At 49.5% G+C, this 21,113-nt stretch overlaps 1 protein-coding gene across 2 annotated transcripts in view; it reads right to left on the reverse strand.

Moving 5' to 3' along the window:
* The window catches only part of PRKCB (protein kinase C beta), a 227,428-nt gene that overhangs the window by 82,989 nt on the left and 123,326 nt on the right, over nucleotides 1–21,113 (reverse strand). For both annotated transcript variants that reach the window (XM_026650793.1, XM_026650794.2), the window contains 2 exons: nucleotides 15,311–15,422; nucleotides 13,081–13,209 (listed from right to left, as the gene is read on the reverse strand). In XM_026650793.1, coding sequence (XP_026506578.1) covers nucleotides 13,081–13,209; nucleotides 15,311–15,422 — 241 coding nt within the window. The remainder of the gene's footprint in view (nucleotides 1–13,080; nucleotides 13,210–15,310; nucleotides 15,423–21,113) is intronic.

The raw sequence follows: 21,113 nt of genomic DNA on the forward strand, positions 1-21,113 counted from the left end.
GTGGAGGGCCAGCTCTGAGCCTGACGTGCATTACCCAAGATGTCAGTTTACAAATGGCAGTTTTATGTAGGTTTACTAAGAAAGGGTGGTGGGTATTAAGACTGCCCATATGCCATTCTTGCATCTGAAGAAGTGAGGTTCTTACCCACGAAAGCTTATGCTCCCAATACTTCTGTTAGTCTTAAAGGTGCCACAGGACCCTCTGTTGCTTTTTACATATGCCACAAGGTACCCAGAGATCTTGTCGGTTCCTGCTATATTCCACACTCCCAAGATTATACAAAACAAAACTGGTTCCTTCGTTTCAAACCTACATACATCCATGCCTCTCATTCCCTCTGGGGTTGCCACATCTCCTAGCAGGGAACAGATAGATCACCCAACCTACAGCACAGCCATATGAACTTCCCATTGGGAGAAAGCCAACTTCCTGGGAATTAGATAGAACACCACTCTGAACAGCAGGCAAATCTAATTCCAACTAAGTAGCAGCATGGAGCTGGCGAGGCAATGCACCAAGAGAGTCCTTCATATTAATAGCTTTATCACTGAAATTCGGTTTCATGCTATGTGCTACATACTGCCTTACTGCCTCTGAAAAGCAGAAACGGAGACGTAATAATGGACTTCAAGCCGAGTCAATGACCTAGCTTCACATCCTCTTGCTCCTCCATTCCACAGACTCAGTATTCACACCTCTTAATACAATAGGCTTAGAATAATCTGCCACCACATTGGGAGCCGCTACATTATGGAAGCAAAAACATGTAACACCTTGATGACATTTTAATTTGCTACAATGTCCCATTTTATTCAGTGAAGTCTTTTTACTTTAATAAGATACTTGATCAAAGTCCACCACAGAACACAGACTGAATGTACAGTCTCACCTGTCTGACACCAGACAAATAATGCCATCACTTCCTGCCTTTCACTTAAGGCAATATATATAAATAGACAGACACATGTCACGGGGCTGATACACCCCGTCACAATACACTGCACTATCTACTTAGCTGGAGATCTTACGATGCCCCATTTTATTCCATATCAGCTAACATACGGTGTTCCAGAAACTGAGATTAAATACATTTACCATTCCAGTTTTGCTTTAGAACAAACTGTATGCGCTGCAGTAGCACGCCCAGTGAAGACGCTCTAAACCCATGGGAGAGAGCTCTCCCATTGGCTTAATAACCCCACCTCTGGGAGAGGTGGTCGCTATGTCAGCAAGACAGCGCTGTCTACACGGGGGGTTACGGTCAGTATAACTACGTTGCTCGGAGATGTGGATTTTTCACACGGTGAGAGAGTCATACCGAAGTAAGTGTGTAGGGTAGACCAAGCCTAAATCCTCTTGAAAGCCAGTGGAAGTTAGAGGCTTAACTTGGGTGAGCTTGTAAGCCTCACTAGGTGCTTGTCGGCATCTTTCAACGCCTAAATCCCTTTGTCAATCTGGCCCAGTGTGGTGTGTGCGGTCTGTAAATCAGTTCAGACAGACAGATGGAACCACACTGCCTGCTTCATAGGAGAAAGAAAGCCACGCTATTCGGATGGGGGCCAGAGGGGTGCAGAACATCCCGGCACCGAGCGTTGGTGGCCACGGCAGCAGCTGAACCAGAGCTGCTCTCAGGTTTGGAAGTAGCCCAGCGACCCAGTGCTCCGCAGATCACGTTCTGCTGCCTTCTAGCCACTTATCGTCAGGTCCAAAAGTGTGTTTAGTCCTTATGTGCGCCTGAAACCTCGGCCAGACACTTCCACGCATTTTGCAATGGTTCTGTTAGAAGAACGGACGTTCGCTTGATTTTTATTCTCGTTAAGAGAACATGCTCCTACAGAGGATGAGAGTGAGCCCAGGGGCTGGCTCCAGTCACACTTCCTAATAGATTGCAACGTGATGGGATGGCTCCGAGCAACGAGAGTTACAGGTTCTGGTCCATGTTTTTAGATTCCATTGTAAGTTCTTTGCATCAGGCTCCATCTCTGGGCTTGTCTATATGGCACCTCACACCATGAGGCTGCCACAGATAATACACATGCACAAACGTACATCATTTCTAGCAGGCATTTCTAGCAGTTTTCAATCACTTGAAATTTTATTTTTCTAACCCGACGCTGCCAGAAGATCTTGTTCAATCACTTGCTTCCGCTTCCTACCTTTGTTCTTTTCAGCACTGCAGTGGCTGTGCCAAACTGCAGGGAGCTAGATTAAACCCCCAAACAACTAAATTCACTAAGGCTCAGCCACGCTTCTTCTCCTGCCCTATGTTGTCTGTTCTATTTAGGCTGGCAGCACTGGCAGCAGGGGCTGTCTCACTACTACATGTATGTATAGTACCTAACCCCATTCTCTGACTGTCCCTGCCGGAAGCTGGGAGTGGCTGACAGTGGATGGATCACTTGATTCCCTGTTCTGTTCATATCCTCTGGGGCACCTGGCACTGGGCACTGTCGGAAGACAGGATACTGAGCTAGATGGACCTTTGGTCTGACCCAGTAGGGCCATTCTTATGTTCTTAACGCAATGTGTCTGATCTGTGTCGAAGCTCTAGCCACTACTGTAAAACCAACCACACAACTGGCATTGCAAAAACAGAAGAAACCTTAAACTTGGAAATTCAAGAGGAGATTTTTTCTTAGCTATAATTTGCATAAAGTGATGCTAACACTAGCTGAAAGAGGAGCCATTAATAATGCCCCCAATGGAGGGAAGAACTAGAGCAGACCAGAAAATAGAACGTCTGCAGGCCAGGAAATTCTGACAGTTTAAAATTTGTTCTCATTTCAAATCAGAAAGAAAAGTCAAAATGTCAGAAACATCAAAACAACCTGATGGAAACTTTGTCATTTTGATATTTTTTTATATTATAACAAAAGGCAAAACAATCCAGTTAAAACAAATCATTTCCCACAAAAGATTTCGATTTCATCTCAGCCAACTTTCCAACAGAACAGCTTCCCTTGGAAAATTTTCAACCAGCTCCACTGGGAACCAAACAAATCAAACGGGTCACTGCTCATCCAGCTGGCTCCCTGCCCCTTGGGGTCCTGCTTCACGCACAGGCTGGTTTTCGCTACCATTTTCCTTCTCCCCCTTTGGATCCCAATCAAACCCCAAACAACTCACATCACCGTCACCACTTCAAGGGATGGCTCCTGCACTTACAGTTAAGTATGTGCTTCAGTGCTTGGGCAGATCAGGACCAGAATGCTCAGCCCCGCACAGGATCAGGTCCTCAAAAAACGTCAACGTTTTAGAGTATCCAGCCAGCAGCTGCTTCAAGCGCCTTTCCTGGCCTTCGACTTTCCAAACTCTCCCCCCACTGGCAGTTCAGAGCCTGACTATCCCTGAATCATGACTTGGAACTGGGGAATTTCATAAAGCAACAGCATTAAGATGGCGCCATTTATTTATGCAGGGAACTGTATTATTAGATAAAGCAGTACAGCAAACAGTGAATTTAGGCTGGGAACTCCAGAAAATCCTTGTGCTTCCGAGCAGGCAACAGAGCTAATTATTGCAGTACAGAGCCACACTCCTGGGCGTGCCCATTATCCAATTACAACGAGGGGAGCGGTAATGGAGCCCTGTTCCTATCATAAAGGACCGATTAGCAGCACAAATGCAAAGACTCGTCCACATAGGAGAGGCAGCTCAACAGGTTTCTGCTGCTGCTCTGGTTCCGGTGACAGCCCTGCTGAAGTGTAAACGCTGCACATGGGGCTGAGTCGCAGCCCCGAATTGTTCTGTGGATTATCGCATTCAAGCCCCGCTGGCAGCAAGGAGCTGGAGCTTTTGCTTCCGAGGCACTCAAGGGCTGCCGTGCCAACAACGGCCTACACTCCAACTGCTATCGCCTGTATGTACAACGGCCCAGCAGCCTCCAGACACAGACTGTTGGCCTAGCACAGCTCCAGAAATGCTAGCGACTGACACTTTCCTCGCTTGTCCTGCCTGTAACCTAACCCAGGAGGAAGTTACTCCCCACCCTGGTTCCTTTCCTGTACCACGGCCACAGGAATCTGGACAAAGAGCAGCATATTTCAAAGTTGTTTTATAGGCACAGTTAACAAATGGAAAATTGGCCTGATTCAAGCGCAACAGGTTCATAGCACATGCGTTTTGGGAGCGCAAGAGAGTGTGGCTGAAATACAAGATTTTAGACAAGATCTGGGACCTCTGGTTCCAAGAATATATCTCATTTCAGAACGGATTCAAACAAATGAAAGAGAAATGTCACCAAAACGGCAATGTTGCTTCTCTTGGAGAGAATTTGAAACTGACCCACTCGGTTTTTCCAAAATTGTTCACAATTAAAAAAAAAATCAAAATCATTAATTGGCACTTTTTGTTTCCTGGCGGGGGGGGGAACCCAACCCAACAGGTTTCAGTAAATGAAAACTGTCCAGAAGAACCCAACCAAGCAAAGAGTTTTCATGAATATTTAGATTTGGAAAGAAAAAGCCATTTTTCTAATTAAAAAAAAAAAAAAACATTTTTTCCCCAGCAACTCTAATACCTATAAAAATCTACCAAAGCCTCGGTTCTTGGAGCATTGCACAGCCACACTGGAGTGGGCCACAGCTGGGGCTCAGATTTGCTGGGAGCAGTTAGATCAGTAGAAAGAACAAGCAGCTCGGGGAAAAGATGGGAATGACTTCGACAAAGCCTTCGGCGCTCTGCCCTCACCTGAGCAGACTGCTCTAGCTCATTCAGTGATTGTGCAGGGCAGCGTGCTCCCTCTGGCCCTAAAGCCACGACAGGTAAGGACAATGCTGGTTTAGTGCCTGGGGACTATACTGCAGGAGTGCCATGGGCCCTGTTGGTTCCTGACTGGCAGGAGAGATGCTCCCACCACTGTTCACCCACACCCTTCTGCTCCCACCAAGGCACCTGTTCTCACTAAGAAGGGTGTCTCTGCAGCAGAAGAGCCCACAACCCCCACGGAGGCCTGTGCTGACCACTCACTGGGGCCTAAATAAATACGGCGTTGCCAGCTCTTGTGATTTAATCACGACTCTTGCCCGAGTTGGCGTTTTTCTTCCAGCCCCAGCTCCTGGCATCAACTCCTGAAATATCAAATTTAATTTTAAAAAAAGTGGAAGTTTCCAGCCCTCGCAGCTGTAGAGAAAAGTTTGAAAACTGGACCCAAGGGCACCCTGGGGGCTCAGAAACCAGGGGACAAAATCCAAAATTTATAAATTAAAAAAAAAAAACCCACCACCACCATTTGTGGTTTCTAAGCCAGTCTCATGATTTGAGGCTTGACTCGAATACCTCAGACAATGAGTGCCCAGAATTTTGACTGGGCTATTTGACAGACTAAGCCACAGACTCTTGCCAGGAACAGATACGGATTCTGGGCACACCACACATTCGAGAGGTGGGAGAGGAGGCCTGCCTGGTTTAAGAACATAAGAACGGCCACACTGGGTCAGATCAATGGTGCATCTAGCCCAGCGTCCTGCCTTCTGACAGTGGCCAATGCCAGAGGGAATGAACAGAACAGAGTAGTTATTGAGTGATCCATTCCCTGTTGTGCACTCCCAGCTTCTGGCAAACAGAGGCTAGACACACTTCAGGGCATGGTTTTGCTTCCCTGCCCATCCTGGCTAATAGCCACTGATAAACCTATCCTCCATGAACGTATCTAGTTCTTTTTTTAACCTGTTTCTGCTGGCCTGGGTTTCCAAGTGACGAACCTCTTGCTTGAAGGCCTCACAGAAGTGGGTGCTTTGGAGGGAACTGACCGGAAGGAGGGCATGGGTCTGGGGAAGCAGTTCTGCACATCGAGGGAAGCGAGGAGATGACCAGAGCATCCTGGTGGAGTGGAGAAGTTGGAGTTGTTTAAGAGACAAGGTTCGGGATGGGGGCATGGCTGGATTGTGAAGGGCTTTAAGTGTAGGCAGGGAGGGACTTAAAGAGGAGAGTGTCACTATCCGATCAGTGGGGGAGCATTTGCATGGAGTCCACTCTCAGAAATGGGGACCAGCTGGCACTGCAGGGCTCTCACGACCGAGCGGCAGCTGAGCGCATGCATGCCAGGATGTGCTGCCCGAAAGCCACCCTCCCATCCCTCTTCAGCTGTGCCATATTCATTAAGAATGCAAGCTAGCCCCTTCCCCCTCTGGGTTCCTATTCGGTGCCCATCGCCACCATCTCTCACAGCACAAGGGTCACCTGGCAGGGTGATTCCAGGCTGTCCGCATGAACAAAGAGAACTTGATTTGAGGGGGCTGCCCCAAAACCCCGATATGGGGAGGACAGTGACTGATCATAGACTCCCCACTCGGCAACAGACCACCCAGCATGGCACATTAGAAAGTGCCAGTCACTCCTCGGGGGCCTTTCCTGTCCCCAGGGCAGCCTGGTGATGAGCAAGAGATGCAGACTGAGGATGAAGCCTTGACCTGACCCAAGCGGTGCACACTCTGAAAAGGTCACCGCTCCAGTAAATGCTGCGCCGAGAAGAAAACAAGGCCTAATTGGAAGTTGCTTCTACAGCAGACACAGGAAAAACATCTTTAACCGTCGCTCAAGTGTCAGTGCATCTTGGAAACAGGCATCTCCGATCCCTGGAGGCGTCAGCAGCATCCGCAAACACTAAAGCTAGTCTAGCACTGTGAGCCTGGCGCTGACCTTTCATAACAGCCCCTGTTGCCTTCCCAGATGAAGGCTGGCAGGGAAGGGACGGAGACACCCCATTTCTCTGGCTCAGCATAAGGCCAACTGCATGGCGAGAGCAGACCTTAGTCCCAAATTTGCTGTCTCAAGTAGATGGCGACTTGGACAAGTGGGGGAAAGTGTGTGTGTGTGTGTGTGTGTGTGTGTGTGTGTGTGTGTGTGTGTGTGTGTGTGTGTGTGTGTGTGTGAGAGAGAGTGTGAGAGTGTGTGTGTGTGAGAGTGTGGGACCAATGCCCTTCGCAATGGACTGACTAGCTACCTGGGCTCTTTGCATTGCGGGGGGGGGGGGGGGAGCTGAACCCAGAATCAAGGGTGCGTATGGCAGGTCAGTGACACAGCGGGGCTGCCCATAGCAAGTGCCATCAGCCAGCAGAGAGTTTCACAGACCAACAGGAGTGCCTCCTACAGACAGCGGCAGGGCCTTGGGGTCAGCAGAAGTGGGAGCTACCGGAGGCTTCAGCCTGGCCCCCCGAAAGGCCTCACAGAGGGAGTCTGTTTTGGGAAGCACTGGAGGAGGGGCAGCGCAGCAAGGGGGCACACTAGGATGGAGGGCAGAGAAGAGCAAATGGAAGAGTGGAGCTGGGACCATCAGCACAAAGGTTCCCCCTCTTCTGGGCTCTAAACCACTTACCCACCAGGACAGAGGGGAGAAACGGCACATGGACACAGCTAGCAGCTACCGGGCAGGAGCACAATGGGTGCTGAGGGGACCAGCTGTTTTGCTTTATAGCCTCGAGAACACGGCTACGCAAATCCAATAGCTGTCGGCTGGCACGATGCCCTGCCGTGCCCCAGTCTGGTAACATCTCCCTGTCCACGTTCGCCGAGGCTTTTTTTCGGCGTTGCTGTGCGTGGCCACGGACACAAAGCGTGCAGAGTGCACAGGAACAGCCAGCCCAGATCAGAGCTGCGGCCCATCTAGCTCAGTATCCTGCTTCCGACAGCGGCCAGCACCAGAGGCCTCAGAGAAAGGTGCAAGAAGATTCACACTAGGCTGACGTGGGATATCTGCCCTCCACATGAACTATCAGGGGCGAGGATGAAACCTAGAGACTGAAACTCACAAGTGGGAAGTTGAATCATTTCCCATTGTTTTTGTTAGCATTAATTAGCATTCCAGATAGCCTTGTGATACAGATAAACCTCCTGTCTCTCTTTTGGATCTTGGTATGTTTTGGACCTGAACAACTTCCTGCGGCAGTGAGTTCCACAGTCTAATTATGAGCTTTTCCTTTTATTAGTTTTCAATTTGCCACCTTTTAATTTCAATTAATGTTCTCTTGTTCTTGTGTTCCTAAAGACACCAGGTGACCAAACAACTATTTGTGCTGCCTTAAAGCAGATAGACAGCTCCAAAACGTAGGCTGCCTGGGATCCAAAGCCAATCCTTATTTTCCTTAGCAACACCTGCTCCCAAAAGGACAGACTTATGTCCCTCTTTAAAGAGCCAGGAACGTTGATGCTGCCACCCACACAGGCTATTAAGCCAACTGCAACAGCAACCACAACCCATCCTTGACCCCCAGGTCGATCTTCACTTCCCGCCGTTGCTGCTGTCCTAACAGACACAACTATTTATGTTTTCTTAAATCTAAAATATTTAATCCTTCATGAGACAAGGAGCCTTACCATGTATTGGATTGATTGGTTATTACACACACATTATTATAGTAGACAGAAGACATTTCTCCAACCCCAGCACATTGCATTTTGAGATGCAGCAGCATCACCCAGGACAGTGGGATCACAGAGAGAGGGAAGATCATCATTGAAAAAAAGTTCCAACAAGTTGGCAGCATCATTAACCTGCACGAACGAGCAAAGAGGAGTCACCCACGAAAGGGGAGACATTGCTAATGAGTTCAGAGGGGCCTTGCATGGGAATCGTTGTCTGGAAGGCCTGACCCAGCTCCTGCTGGAGTCGATGGAAAGTCTGTCTTTGACTCAACCTGGCCCCTGGATCGGACCATCGTGCTGCCCCCTCTCTGCCTCTTCGATGCTGCGAAGGAGCCAAGAGCAAGTTTCTGGATTCAGGGAAGTTTCACCGGGAGGGAGGGGGCAGGGAACAAGGACTTTTGTAAAGCTTTGCCAAGTATTTAAGAGTTTCGAGTCTTTGCCAAAAGGGTTTGATTTTATTAAGTCAATGAGATTTGGGTTCTCATCAGGCTGTTCCCGGCCACACCTAGGGTCAACCAGATCCCATGCTAAGCTACGGTCACTTTCCAGCATGGTACCAACTGACACGCTTTGCTGACTGGGAAACAGATTTAGCATTGGAGTAGTCTCACATTTCTGCCCTGCCCATCATCGGGGTGTCTGGGCACCAGCAAGAACGATTGTTATTCAAAAAGCGTATTCGAATACCAACGCTGCCCCCTGTGAGGGTTCTCTGGGTATGACAGCGTGGAACATCGTTCTGTCACAAACCGCCGCGTCCAGCCGGGAGAGAATGGCTTTCATCTCGTGCACCAGCACTGCTGCCCCTAGCCTGGGAGTGGGTCACGCCTGCGGTGCAGAGCAGGAGACAGACGCGCACACAGTCCATGGATTGATGGGGGAAGGAGGATGCTCTGACAACCCACTCATGGTTTGTGGCTGCTCTGTCTGGCCCTGGATGGAGCCAGGAAGCAATGCCAGAAAAGGGAGCTCCACAGAAGGGAGTTCAGCGGGAGGGGAAGGGGACTGGCTTACCAGCAGTGTTATTCAACTCTTATCCCAGCCACAAGGCAGCCGTGCCCACCCCAACCCCTGGCTCGTGTCTCAATCTCCCAGCGCTGCCCCCTGAAGTCAGCAATGCCAGCTCTGCCTGTGGGCACCCAGTGCCCTCAGCACCACGGGCACGTCCATCATCTCGGGGGTAGCTTAAGAAAAGCCCAGCCCAGTGAGACAAGAGCCTCTTGGTTGCGCCCACCAGGGCTCAGATGAAACCTTTCCTAGCACTGCCCGCGATTACGGACTTCACAGGCCATTTATGGGACTGTGCTGCCACCTAGAGGGTAACATGCAATTTACCATCCCACCTGTTCACAGACTGCACTACTACATGGATCTGGGCATGGAGACAAACAGCCAGGCACGTCTTAAACACAAATGCTCACCGGAGGGTGGTGAGCATCTGGGCTGTCACTGTTCAACTCGCAACGCCGCATACAAATTATGTCACATTCAGGATTGGGGTTTCAGACCGACTGAGCGCTCGCAATGAGAGCAGAACATGGAAATCGCTTCCCGTGAAAAAACGGCGTGTTTTCGGGGGGGGGGGGGGAGGAATCTCCACTCAAACGAAGAGAAAAAGTCAAAACCACAAGAGTTTTCACGGGAAAAGATTTCCAGAAAAAGTCTGTGTGGGGACAGCCACAATGAAATGTTTCCGTTTGCCTGCCTGAAAGAGAAATTACCAAGAGCTTTACAGGCAGGCAGCATTTCCATCTTCCTGCTGGACACACCAGTTTTTGGGGAAAAATTCAGTTTCTCTGAACATTTTCAGTTCTGTGAAAAAGGCATTTACTGTCGACAATCATTCTGATGGGCAATTCCAGAGGCTCAGTACCGCTGAAAAATCAGGCCCCAGAAGCCCGGGCTGGGGGAACAGAGCCAAACAGCTAGCAAGGTTCTTGAGGAGTCTTCAAGGAAGCTTTTTGGGCTCCGAGAACTGGCAGATTTTTCAGGAGACTTGTTGATTGGCACAGACCTCCCCTTCCTGACAAAAACTTTCTTACTTGGCTGCTCTGCAGACTGGATCTCCCTCCCAGCCAGTCACATCTACCACGAAGGAGGGCAGGACAAGGGGCGATGGGTTCAAACTACAGCAAGGCGGATTTAGATTAAATCTCAGGAAACACTTCCTAACCGTAAGAACAGTGGGCCAATGGAGCAGACGCCTCGGGAGGTCGTGGAAGCTCCTTCACTGGAGGTTTTCCAAAGGAGGCTGGAGCCATCTGTCTGGGATGGTTTAGACCCAACAAATCCTGCATCTTGGCAGGGGGTTAGACTCGATGGGCCCTTCTAACTGTATGGTTCTGTGATAGTGGACGTTGATCTTTTTGAAATATACATTTGCCCCTCATTCCAGAGAAGCAGGACACGGCTAAGCTAAGGCCTTTGTTTTAGCCGTTTCCATCCGGCTCAAGTGAGGATCTTTAGCCTACAGCAACACCTTACCACTTTTCCAAGAGGTCAGTACACTGTACTCGGCAATGCTGCAGGAATTAGCGGTGTGGATCAACAGGCTCTACTTCAATAGCTCCCCTCCTCCCAGGAGAATTACAACCGGTCACCAAGAGCCTCTTGTACTCCCGGGTCACCACTCAATCTCGGTTGTGCTTCAACCTACCACCAGAACAAGCAGTAGCCTGTGCCTTGACCAGAGCGCCTGCTTTTCTTTCCAGGCCTGTCCCACTAGGAAGCAGGGCAGCCTCACAACACACACTCTGCAGCTATGACCCTGTCCTCAAAGCAAACAGCTGCTGGGGGAACAGAAACTTCTACGGAGCTGTGCCAGAGTAGGGGATGCAGAATAAAGTACAGCGCACTCCCCAGCTTCTGCACAACACGGAGCTCACTCTGCCAGCTCGGGTGGTGAAAGGAGAGGAGGATGTGGCCGCAGCAGGGAAGAGAAAGATTATCTCCCCTTCGGAATAGCGCTGCAGAGTGTTTGTCTTTTCAGACACGTGTCATCCCGGTCTCCCAGCACAAATGCGACTCAGACCACATTAGCTGGAGCCAGCCTATGGCTATTTCAGCCTAAAAGCCCCAAAACAGGAAACTAAGGAGCCCAGAACAAGAGCTCTCTGAGCCAGCCCTATCCATTTCAACTCCAGCCCCCAGCGGTGGGATGCTCCGGCCTGAGCGCTGACCAGGGAGCGTCTGAGCAGCACAATCTCAGAATCTCCTCCTGGAAGCCAGATCTGCACTGCAGGGAGCTGTCAACTAGATTTCTGCCAAAGGCGCCACCGAGAACTGGGAGATCCCAGAGAGCGGGATTCAGCCCTCGCCATGGAAAGATGAGATTAATGGAATAGTCCGCAGGCCAGGCTGGCCTTTGAAGTCGCGGGGTGGAAGGAAGGTTGTACGAGAGACCCAGCCGTTGTGGCCTGTCCCTTTAATACAGTTTTATATGCTTCCTGCCCTCTGCACAGGCCCCAGCTACAGAACTGGGCAGTCTCTTTATAATAAACCCCAGCCATTGAGACTAGCTAGCCTGGGAACAGCCGCATGAGCAGTGACGTTAGCACCAGGCCCAGCCCTCCTTCCTTTCAGTGGGGCCATGCGTCACATTCAGTCTTTAAGAGAAACACCCCCCCATGTTCTCAGAGTCAGCTTCTGTCCCTCCCAGACCAGCCAAACCCCTCCTCTCTCTGCCGGATCTAAAGACGTCTAGTCTTCAGCGGTTGGTCTCTCCTGCTGTTAACATACACAGAGGAATCAAGATCCCTTACAAATGCTTGGCTGGGTTCTGCTAGCAGAAAGGGACTCTCTGCCAGTGTATTTATTGGAGGCAGAAAATAACCCTCTCCAGAACCCAAATATCAGAGGGGTAGCCGTGTTAGTCTGAATCTGTAAAAAGCAACAGAGGGTCCTGTGGCACCCTTAAGACTAACAGAAGTATTGGGAGCATAAGCTTTCGTGGGTAAGAACCTCACTTCTTCAGATGCAAGTAATGGAAATGTCCAGAGACAGGTATAAGTCAGTATGGAGATAACGAGGTTAGTTCAATTAGGGAGGGTGCCTTTCTTTTCTCTCACACCTTCTGCATTTGCACGTCCTGCGTGCGAGACACCACAAGGGGGCTCTGGTGCGTCATGTTTCTTCCTGGAGATGCCGCCCTCCCCGAGTTTCCCCTATGTACAGTATTAGTTGATCATGTATGCCCCATCTAGTGATTGCGGAGCCAGCCTGCAATGAACCTGCACGGCTTGGAGGATCCAGCACCCACCTGCTTTAATGGATTGGCTTGGCATGTTACCGTTGGCCCTGGGAAGCAGCCAGTGCACTAGAAGACTGTTATTATCTGCTTTGTGTTGGTGCTTAGAGGCCCGCGCCCCATTGTGTTCGGTGCTGTACAAACATACAGATCCCTGCCCCAAGGAGCCTGCAGTCTAAGTCTGAGAGACAAAAACAGGACCCAGCAGATGGGGTGGGCAGGCTTGGAGCTGTTAGTTTAAATAGGTTGGCTCAGGAAGAAGAGGCAGTGGTCTAGCCAGAGAATTAAGAGGACGTTTCTCCCAAACTCACCACTAATGGGCACTAGCAGGGACATGAGCAGCTCCAGCACATTCCCGCCGTACGAAAGCACTCACACACACGCGATATTTATGCCAAGTTTTCAGGGCAGCAAGTTACAATAGCGAGGGACTGGAGGAGTCTGCATCTGCACAGCAGAGCCATGCACCTACCTACAACGGTGAGAACTTCTTTTTCTATATCCGCCTTGATGTATATCCGTCCCCTGCGCTCAGTGTGGTCCGTTCCACATAGACTCGGGACGTTCATCACACAGCGTTTGTGGACATTCATCATACAGGCTGCACAGAAGGAAACAGAAACACTTACTCCACAGCAGGGAGATTACAAGATTACATCCCCACAGTCAGCTCCTAGCACGCCTGAAAGTTCTGAACAGAGCAGGGTGAAAAAAGACGGGCAGGATTGTGGGGGAATCCGGTACAAATACCGATACAGGCCCCGGTTCTGCCTACGGACCTTTGGAACTGTGCGGAGTCCCGCTGGGTAGCGTCAGCGGGGCTCTGCATGTGCACAGAGATCCACCGGCATGCCCCCCATTGCAGGAGCAAGGCCAGAAACATTGTAGTGCTTTTTGTGCCAGCTTTAACCACCATGTTGGGACTTTTATCCACTGATTGGATTACTTCTCCCACAATGCCCATGTTGCAATTCTACGCATTAGATTGAGTTTGTCAGTGGTCAACAGGAAGGGAGAGAGCACGTGCACGTGTTGAATTTGTGCAAAAAAATTATGTCTACGTGGTGACATTTTAGAAGTGATCATTGATTAGCAGTGCCTGCACCGATCAGCAAGTGTCTATATGGATGGGAACCCGGCACTACATAAACATTGGCATGTGCAGGCCCTGACGGCTGGACAGGTTTCCCATTAAAGCAGATGTTCGGGATTCATCACCAGTTCTATTAGTTACAGCATATCCCCATTGTAACAGAAATGCCATTTACTTAATTAGCATTTGAGCAATGAAAAGATCCGTCTGTCATTCCTCCCTGCTCAATTCCACCAGCTATTGTACCTCGACACCCACATGAGCAGAGAAAATGCTTTCTAGAAGGGGCTGCTGAAATTGCATAAATCAGAGGGCATTTTGTCACCTCCATGGGACAGCCACAGGGTGGCGCTAAAAGCCAGCATAGAAGGAAGTCAGTCTCCGAATATATGGTTTGAAATCATCTCAGGTTTTCCCTCTGGCTCCCCCTGCACCCGTATAAAGCAATGTCCCCACAATTCTTCACACTGTCCCCTGTCAATGGACAATAGACATGATCCCTCCACTGCAGGGCTAGGAGTCAGGCGGGAGCTCAGTCTCTTTGGCTCATTAAATGTTCAGCCTCTGTTGAGGCAGAGAAGGGGAGTGATTAGTGGCCAAGGGGACAGAGATCCCCATCCCACTCAGGAATCAAAGCCTCACAGTTTGTTTCATGGCGGAGGCTGAACCACCATGAAATGGTATGGGCCTCTGATAACTGCCAGACTGAGCTGGATTTGAACCCATGAGCGAGAGTTGAAAGGCTCCCTAGCCCATGACAAAGCCTCTGAACCACCCAGCTCTAGAAATAATCTTTACTTGGGGACTGTACACCAGCCTTCCTAGGGGTTGGGGAAAAGGAATGAGGAAGAAAAAAAATGCTGGAAAAATCTCTCGCCTCCTTTTCAGTGAGCCAAAGGACTGGCCAATAAGGCTGGACTACCAAGAAAGACTTAGGCCAACCAGGGACCTCCGCTGCTCTTCCTCTTCCAGAGCCCGAGGCCATTCCGACCCGCTTTCCATCCCAGCAGCGAGGCGTGACCACTGGGTGGTACCTGGGTGACACACTGTGAGCATGATCGTCAGGGGCAGGGCGGTGGTTTCAGTCGTGCTGGTGGCCTGCATATCCTGGATCTCTGCTCTCTGACCAGGACCTGGGAAAAGCTCCCTCCCCCACACACGTCAGAGGTTACTTCCCATTTTAAGACTTCTGAAGAGTCAGGTGGGGAAAGGGGAAGGTGGAATTTAACTCCAATGACTCTGACTGATGTGTGTAAGAGAGTTCCTGATTTGTAGTCCCCTTTCTGCTGTGCCCTCCGTGCATCCATCTAGCCCTAGCCCGAACTCTCGGAGGCAGGGGCTGCCCCCTCCCCAGCAAGCATCACAAAACACAAATAGTAACTCGTGTCTACTACAATGTGCATTTCACCCTAATACACTGTAGTCCTGCTTGGAGCATTGAGACAGGTTGAGACATGAAGTGAAATCCCAGCCCCATTGAAGTCAATGGAAGTTTTGCCCTTAGACTTCAATGTGGTCAGGAGTTCTTCCCTGGCATGTGCCCCAGACCACCAGAGATTTGCCCTGCCCCTTTATATCAGCCCTGGCCATAACACAGAGCTTCACTTACTGTCACATTTCATCCCTTGGTGAATGAGTCCATAGAGTAATGAGCCACAGTGGTCACAGAAGGTGGGACTGGAGTACGTGTGGATTTTAAATTTGTGCTTGCTCCTTGGATCCTAAACGGGAAAGAAGAGAGAGACAGAGAGACCAAGATAGATCATGGACTTACACCAAATATCAGCATGTAGCCCCCACCCTTGGCATTTCACGTGCAGAGACAGGGCTTCACGGCCACATCCAAATCCCATTGATTTCAGTAGGAGCTGGATCAGGTCCATAAAGATCCAGTCACATTTCATTAAAAGCAACAAGTTAACTTATTTGATGTATTAGGTCTTAACCCGGAAGCCCGGAGGGTGAAATTCACCCCTGGGCAGAGAGCCAGCACAAATCCTGTTCTACTGGATACAGGTTCTTACACCACACTCGCTAGGCCTAGTGAACTATTAGTGGCAAGGGTGGCAAAAGATATTCCAGATCTCCCTCCATGTTCAGACCACACAAACATCCTTATGCTCTGAAGCCAACCAGCAGCCTGTCTACTCTTAGGGAATCAAGTAACTCAGAAGAAGAAACTAATCCTATTCATTTGAGGTTTTTAAGCCAACTATCTGCTTTCCCCAACAGCCCAGCCCCCAAACTAAGAGACTCCCATTTACTCTGGGCACCAATTCCAGTGCTGGAAGAGATCTTCCGTCTAGCAGAAGCTGAAGCCAGACCAATTCCAGCTAGAAATAAGGCACAAATTGTTACCGGGAGGGCAATTAACCCTGCAAACAAACTGCCAAGGGAAGTGGTGAATTCACCATCTCTTGCCAGCTTCAGATCCCGGCTGTTTGTCTTCCTGGCAATGATGCGTTGGGCAAACACAAGTTATTGCACTCAGTACAGGGGTACATGGGGACATTCTCTGGCTTGAATCATACAGCAGGTCAGACTAAACGATCTAATGGTCCTTTCTGACCTTAAGCCCCTGTGAACCTAAGATACTGTGACTACAGATAGCAGTTGGGATGCTGCTGCAGGAGGTTCTGACAGTGTTGGACAGTAATACTCTTATGAAGTTCAGCAGCCCAGTCAGAAGACACAGTAGTGTCCAGTGTAAATCACAATTAGCGCTCGTAGTTTCATTTTGCGGAGGCTTCGGACATTTCCAAGTTTGGTTTTGTTCCAATCTGGAATGAAAACCAAAATCTTTTGAGATTCTCACCAACCAGGGAATAGCGCCCGGGCTCTGGGGCAGTCCGCCCGATAGGCTCCCCAAGCCCGGGATGGCTGGGGTACCCAGCTCTAGGGCCGTCCTGCATTTGAACGACCAAGGAGCCAAGTGGGTGAGCTAGCAGAAACCAGACAGGGTTTTGTCATGGTCCTGCCTGGGTTCCACTGCAGCTTCACCAAAATAGAACCAACCCTGCAAAATGTTTCAATTTCAACAAAAGTCAGAAAATCCCAACAAAATATGTTTTGCTGGAATTTTTCCAACTAGCTTGAGCCATCACACACAATATTGCCCAGTGCCAGTCTTTGCCCCCGTTTGGGTGAGGAATGGGGTACAATCCAGTCATGGTCGTGCCTTGTTCTCTCACTGTATCCAGTACCCCTTTCCCTACCAGTGTTACTGCTGTGTGGGGGAACCTGTACGATTACAGAGGTTGACAAGAACAAAAATAGAACAATGGCAAATGGAAAACAAAAAGCAAGCGCTGGCAGCACGAAGGGTTTTTTCTGCAGCATCCTCCTGTGTAATTGAAGCTTGATTAACCAGCCCACTTTGTAAGTTTTATTTAGCTGCAATCCGTCCCGGAGAAGTGTCACTCAATAGCCATTTATAAACTCTGGCTTTAGTTTTCTTACGGTGAGAGCGAGAGCCTCACACGCCGTTTTGATAGCCAAAGCTCAGGGTACCCCACTGAGTTAAAATTCTCAGAAATCCTAATTAGATTCTATGCCAAATCTTGCTGGGAACCGCACCTGCCTCCTAGACTCCACTGTGTAGGCAAAGGGAGGATGTAGCCACCCCGAAGGGGTATAATTTTCCCACCACTGGGAACTTTGCAGGGAATCCCAGAGAGGAGCCCAGCCCCTTCTCCTGCATCAACTCAACTGCAGGCAACTTTGGGGTTGGGCAGGACAAAGACAGATCCGTCCCCTAGGACACCCCGTTCTCCTTCGGTTTCTTTTCACTGCCTGTTACGTTGGATAGCATCATACAGAGCTCCAAGGTCGTTCCTCCTCAGCTGGGAGCCTGTGGCGTTTTACAGTGAAAAGAGAATTCTCCATCAGCTGCATCCCCCTTTCCATAGGCTTTAACAGGGGTTTGCATCACTCTTTCCCACAGCGCTGTTTCCAGAGCTGGAGGCTTCACTACATCACACTGAGATGCAATTCACGACCAGTGCTCCTCGCTTGTCCAATGTGTTGAGTTTGCTCGGAAGCATTTCTCTGCTTCCCTCCAAGGAAGACAGGGGGACACGGGGTCTACAACTGGCAAACCCCAGTCAAAAGGTCATCAGTTGTCTTCCTGACACTGCTGCATGTTCCCCAAAACTCCCCGCTCTGAGCAGAAACTGAAGCATGCACGGGCTGCTAAACTAGTGACACCTCCGGTTTCACTTTTGAGAAAACGAGCTGCTCCTGTTTGCTTTTAGTGGTCTGTGGCGTTCTCCCCCAGTCTCATCCACACTGCTTGAGACTTTACAAGCAACTCCCAGCAGCATTTCTTACCGGCTTGGCTTGGAGCAGAGCAGGAAAACATTCGCTAAAAGATTGGGCTGCTCGTCTTGGCCTCCCTCGACCCCAAACGAGCTCACAGAAGGAATGTGAGGTACCAATACCCCCAGGGAGCCTCAAGATCATGTTGGTGAGATTCCCTGGCAGGGGGAGCCCATCCAAGGCCTGGCCTGAGTGAGGCCTGGACACATGGCAGCCGTGCTGTCGCTGGGAGAAGAGGGCCAGGCCGGGAGCAGCAGCAGCATGTGGCAGGGACAGTGCAAGTCCCCTGAGCCTTCGGCTGGTACCTGGGACTGGCTGGACGACTCAGGGTCTGGGACGTGCTGAGCAGCCGCCAGCAACACGAATACACCCCCTCTGCCCACCTCAGTGCTGTCTGCACCTGGTACTGGTGCCTGATACTGGGCAGCCACCCCCAGTGATCAACAGCGGGGAGCATTGGAAGAGCTGAATTTGGAGTCTCCTGAGTATATAAGGAGGAGATCTCAGCAGGGTTCTCCAGGAGGGGTCCTCCAGGTTGGAAGCAACACCCCACTCTGGTCTGAAACAACCCAAATACTGTTAACATTTAGGGGCATGTTCCCAGACCTGGTTCCTGGACTTTTGGGGCTGGGCCTCAGCAAGGACTGGCATTTCTGGAAAGACAGGGCTGATTTCATTATTGGTTAATTGTTTGTGGGCTTGGGGGTGAGTTGCTCTTGGCTCAGTCTTTTGAGCGGACTATATTTCTAATGGATGGGCAAGGTGTCCTGAAACGAGGAGCCATCCCTTTTCTATAAAATTGTAACTTAAAATAAACATAAGAGAAAGCCTGGAGTTGAGAATCACCTACCTGGCTCAGCTAAGCATGGCTGTCAACACAGCACATGCTCCTTAAATTAATTTTCTCAGCTTTACTGCATTTAAGCTTTCAGTTGACTAATCACTTTGATACACTACAAGTTCCCTTTCATGATACCCCAGGTAACTCAAACGACATTGGAGAGATGGGCAATAACTGAACTGCACTTAATTTAGTCTGCTTAAGTGCAAGATACTGGATGCATGCTTCAGCAAATTTAATTGCATTTGAAAACTGAAGAGGTCTCATACATTACCCTAAAAAAACGTATTTTAGATTTATAACAAAAGACACTTCCTTTTAATAGCTGGGCTTGTCATCTGGATAAGAAGAAGCCTGGGAGGATGAGGGTTAACAACAATTAACCTGTCTCCTGGAAACCTCCGTATCCCAGGAAAGCTAGTTCATTAAGTAATACTGCACTTCTGAAAAGCTCCTGCGCTCCCAGGAGAGGCAATGAGCCATCGCAGAGATTTCAGAGAAAAAGACAAACTCTGATTTTAGCACAAAAGAGGGAAAGGCGAAACTTTCAGACTTGTGAAAACTTCGTGATTGGAAAGTTAAACAAAACCAATCTAGTTGGCAGCTCCTTTGCGATTTGTGTGTTCAAGTCTCTCTCGCTCCCTGCGGCTCACCAAGTCACTACTGGTGCTGCTGTTTAGCGGCCATGCTGCACCTACAGCATTACTTAGCCAATCGGAACATGCCGCATGCCCCCGACTCAGAATTCATGGCGGCGCTGCTGGACGAAAGAAGAGGAGGAAGTAGACCATGAAGAAGCAAAGGCTGCCTCTCAGGAAGATGTGATTTAGTCTAGTCCAAGTAACTGGGCTCAGTCCAGGAGTAACTAGGTGAAATTATGTGGTCTGCATTGTAGAGGTCAGACGAGTTGGTCCCTTCTGGCTATAAAGTCTATGAATATGAATGGGTAAACACAAGCCATTTCTCACAAAAATGGTGAGAAGAAAAAAAGAACACCCTGAAAAATCCATTTACTGTGTAAGGAACTTTATGGATTTAGTCGGATACAACTTTCCCCTGTATGGAAGTCCTTAAAAGTCACCCGTATTTGATTTTTCTAATCTCAGCTCTATTTGTGTGGAAGCTCAAAATAATCGCTCTAATCAGCTTTGGCCTGCACAAGAAGGATCTCTTTATTTCTGGTTCATTCCAATCCCAATGTACCTGTGTTTGCACCGTGCAGGGACTGATTCAGACAGCTGTCTATATCAGGCTGATAGGTCAGCGCCTGAGAATCCGGATGTCAATCTCAGCGATGGAACAGAGACAGCTGACAACAACAGGATCAAGTTCTCCAACCGAAGAACCAGAAAATCTATCATTTACTGAGCACCGGCAGTGTGGGGGCATTCAGCGTCTAAGGAGCCATGGACCCTGCTTTTCATTGTCCGTGTTCGGTACAGAAAGCCGCTCAGACACAGATCGTTGCGCCAGAACGAACTGCAGGGAGAGCAGGAGTCTTGCAGAAGTTATTTCCGAGAGGCTTGCTGGAAGAGTGCAATCCGAGGAGCAGAAGGAAACTCGCTGTGCACGCTGCATTGGAAGAGTCAGATCAGCAAAGTACAGTTGCTATTCAAGGGAATACTCACATGCAAGGAGATATCACACCTCCACCCTCCCTCCATATAACGCGCACACGGACCTCACGGCCAACAGCAGGGATCTGGGCTATTCCCTCCTTATTCTGATGAGCTTGGCATCAAGCATTCAGCCCTTGCTATGGTATAGACGCTGGAGAGAGTCATTGCCAAGTTGCTTTACAGGGTTGTGCTGGGATTAGACTGGCTCCAGTGGCACCTGCTGGAATGCGAGAGCTCCATACTAGGGAGAAATCCAGGAATCTTCTAAACTATGGACTGAATTGACCAGTTGTGGGTGTTTCCATCTGCCACCTGCATCACCTCCAACCAGCTGCTCTTCTTCCATGAGCTGATGTCATTCGAACACTGGTCCAGCCGGGGGACAGTGGTTTGGTCATATATTGTTAAGGACAGGTAGATCCGTGTGTCTCATCTGCACATTGCAACACTAGAGTCTGTCATCTTATCAAGTATCAGGAGGTAGCCGTGTTAGTCTGTATCTACAAAAACAACAAGGAGTCTGGTGGCACCTTAAAGACTAACAGATTTATTTGGGCATAAGCTTTCGTGGGTAAAAACTTCACTTCTTGCATCTGAATAAGTGAGGTTTTTACCCACGAAAGCTTATGCCCAAA

Source organism: Terrapene carolina, unplaced genomic scaffold (assembly GCF_002925995.2).
Source record: "Terrapene carolina triunguis isolate 2854851 unplaced genomic scaffold, T_m_triunguis-2.0 Scaffold93, whole genome shotgun sequence".
Classification (NCBI taxonomy): Eukaryota; Metazoa; Chordata; order Testudines; family Emydidae; genus Terrapene; species Terrapene triunguis.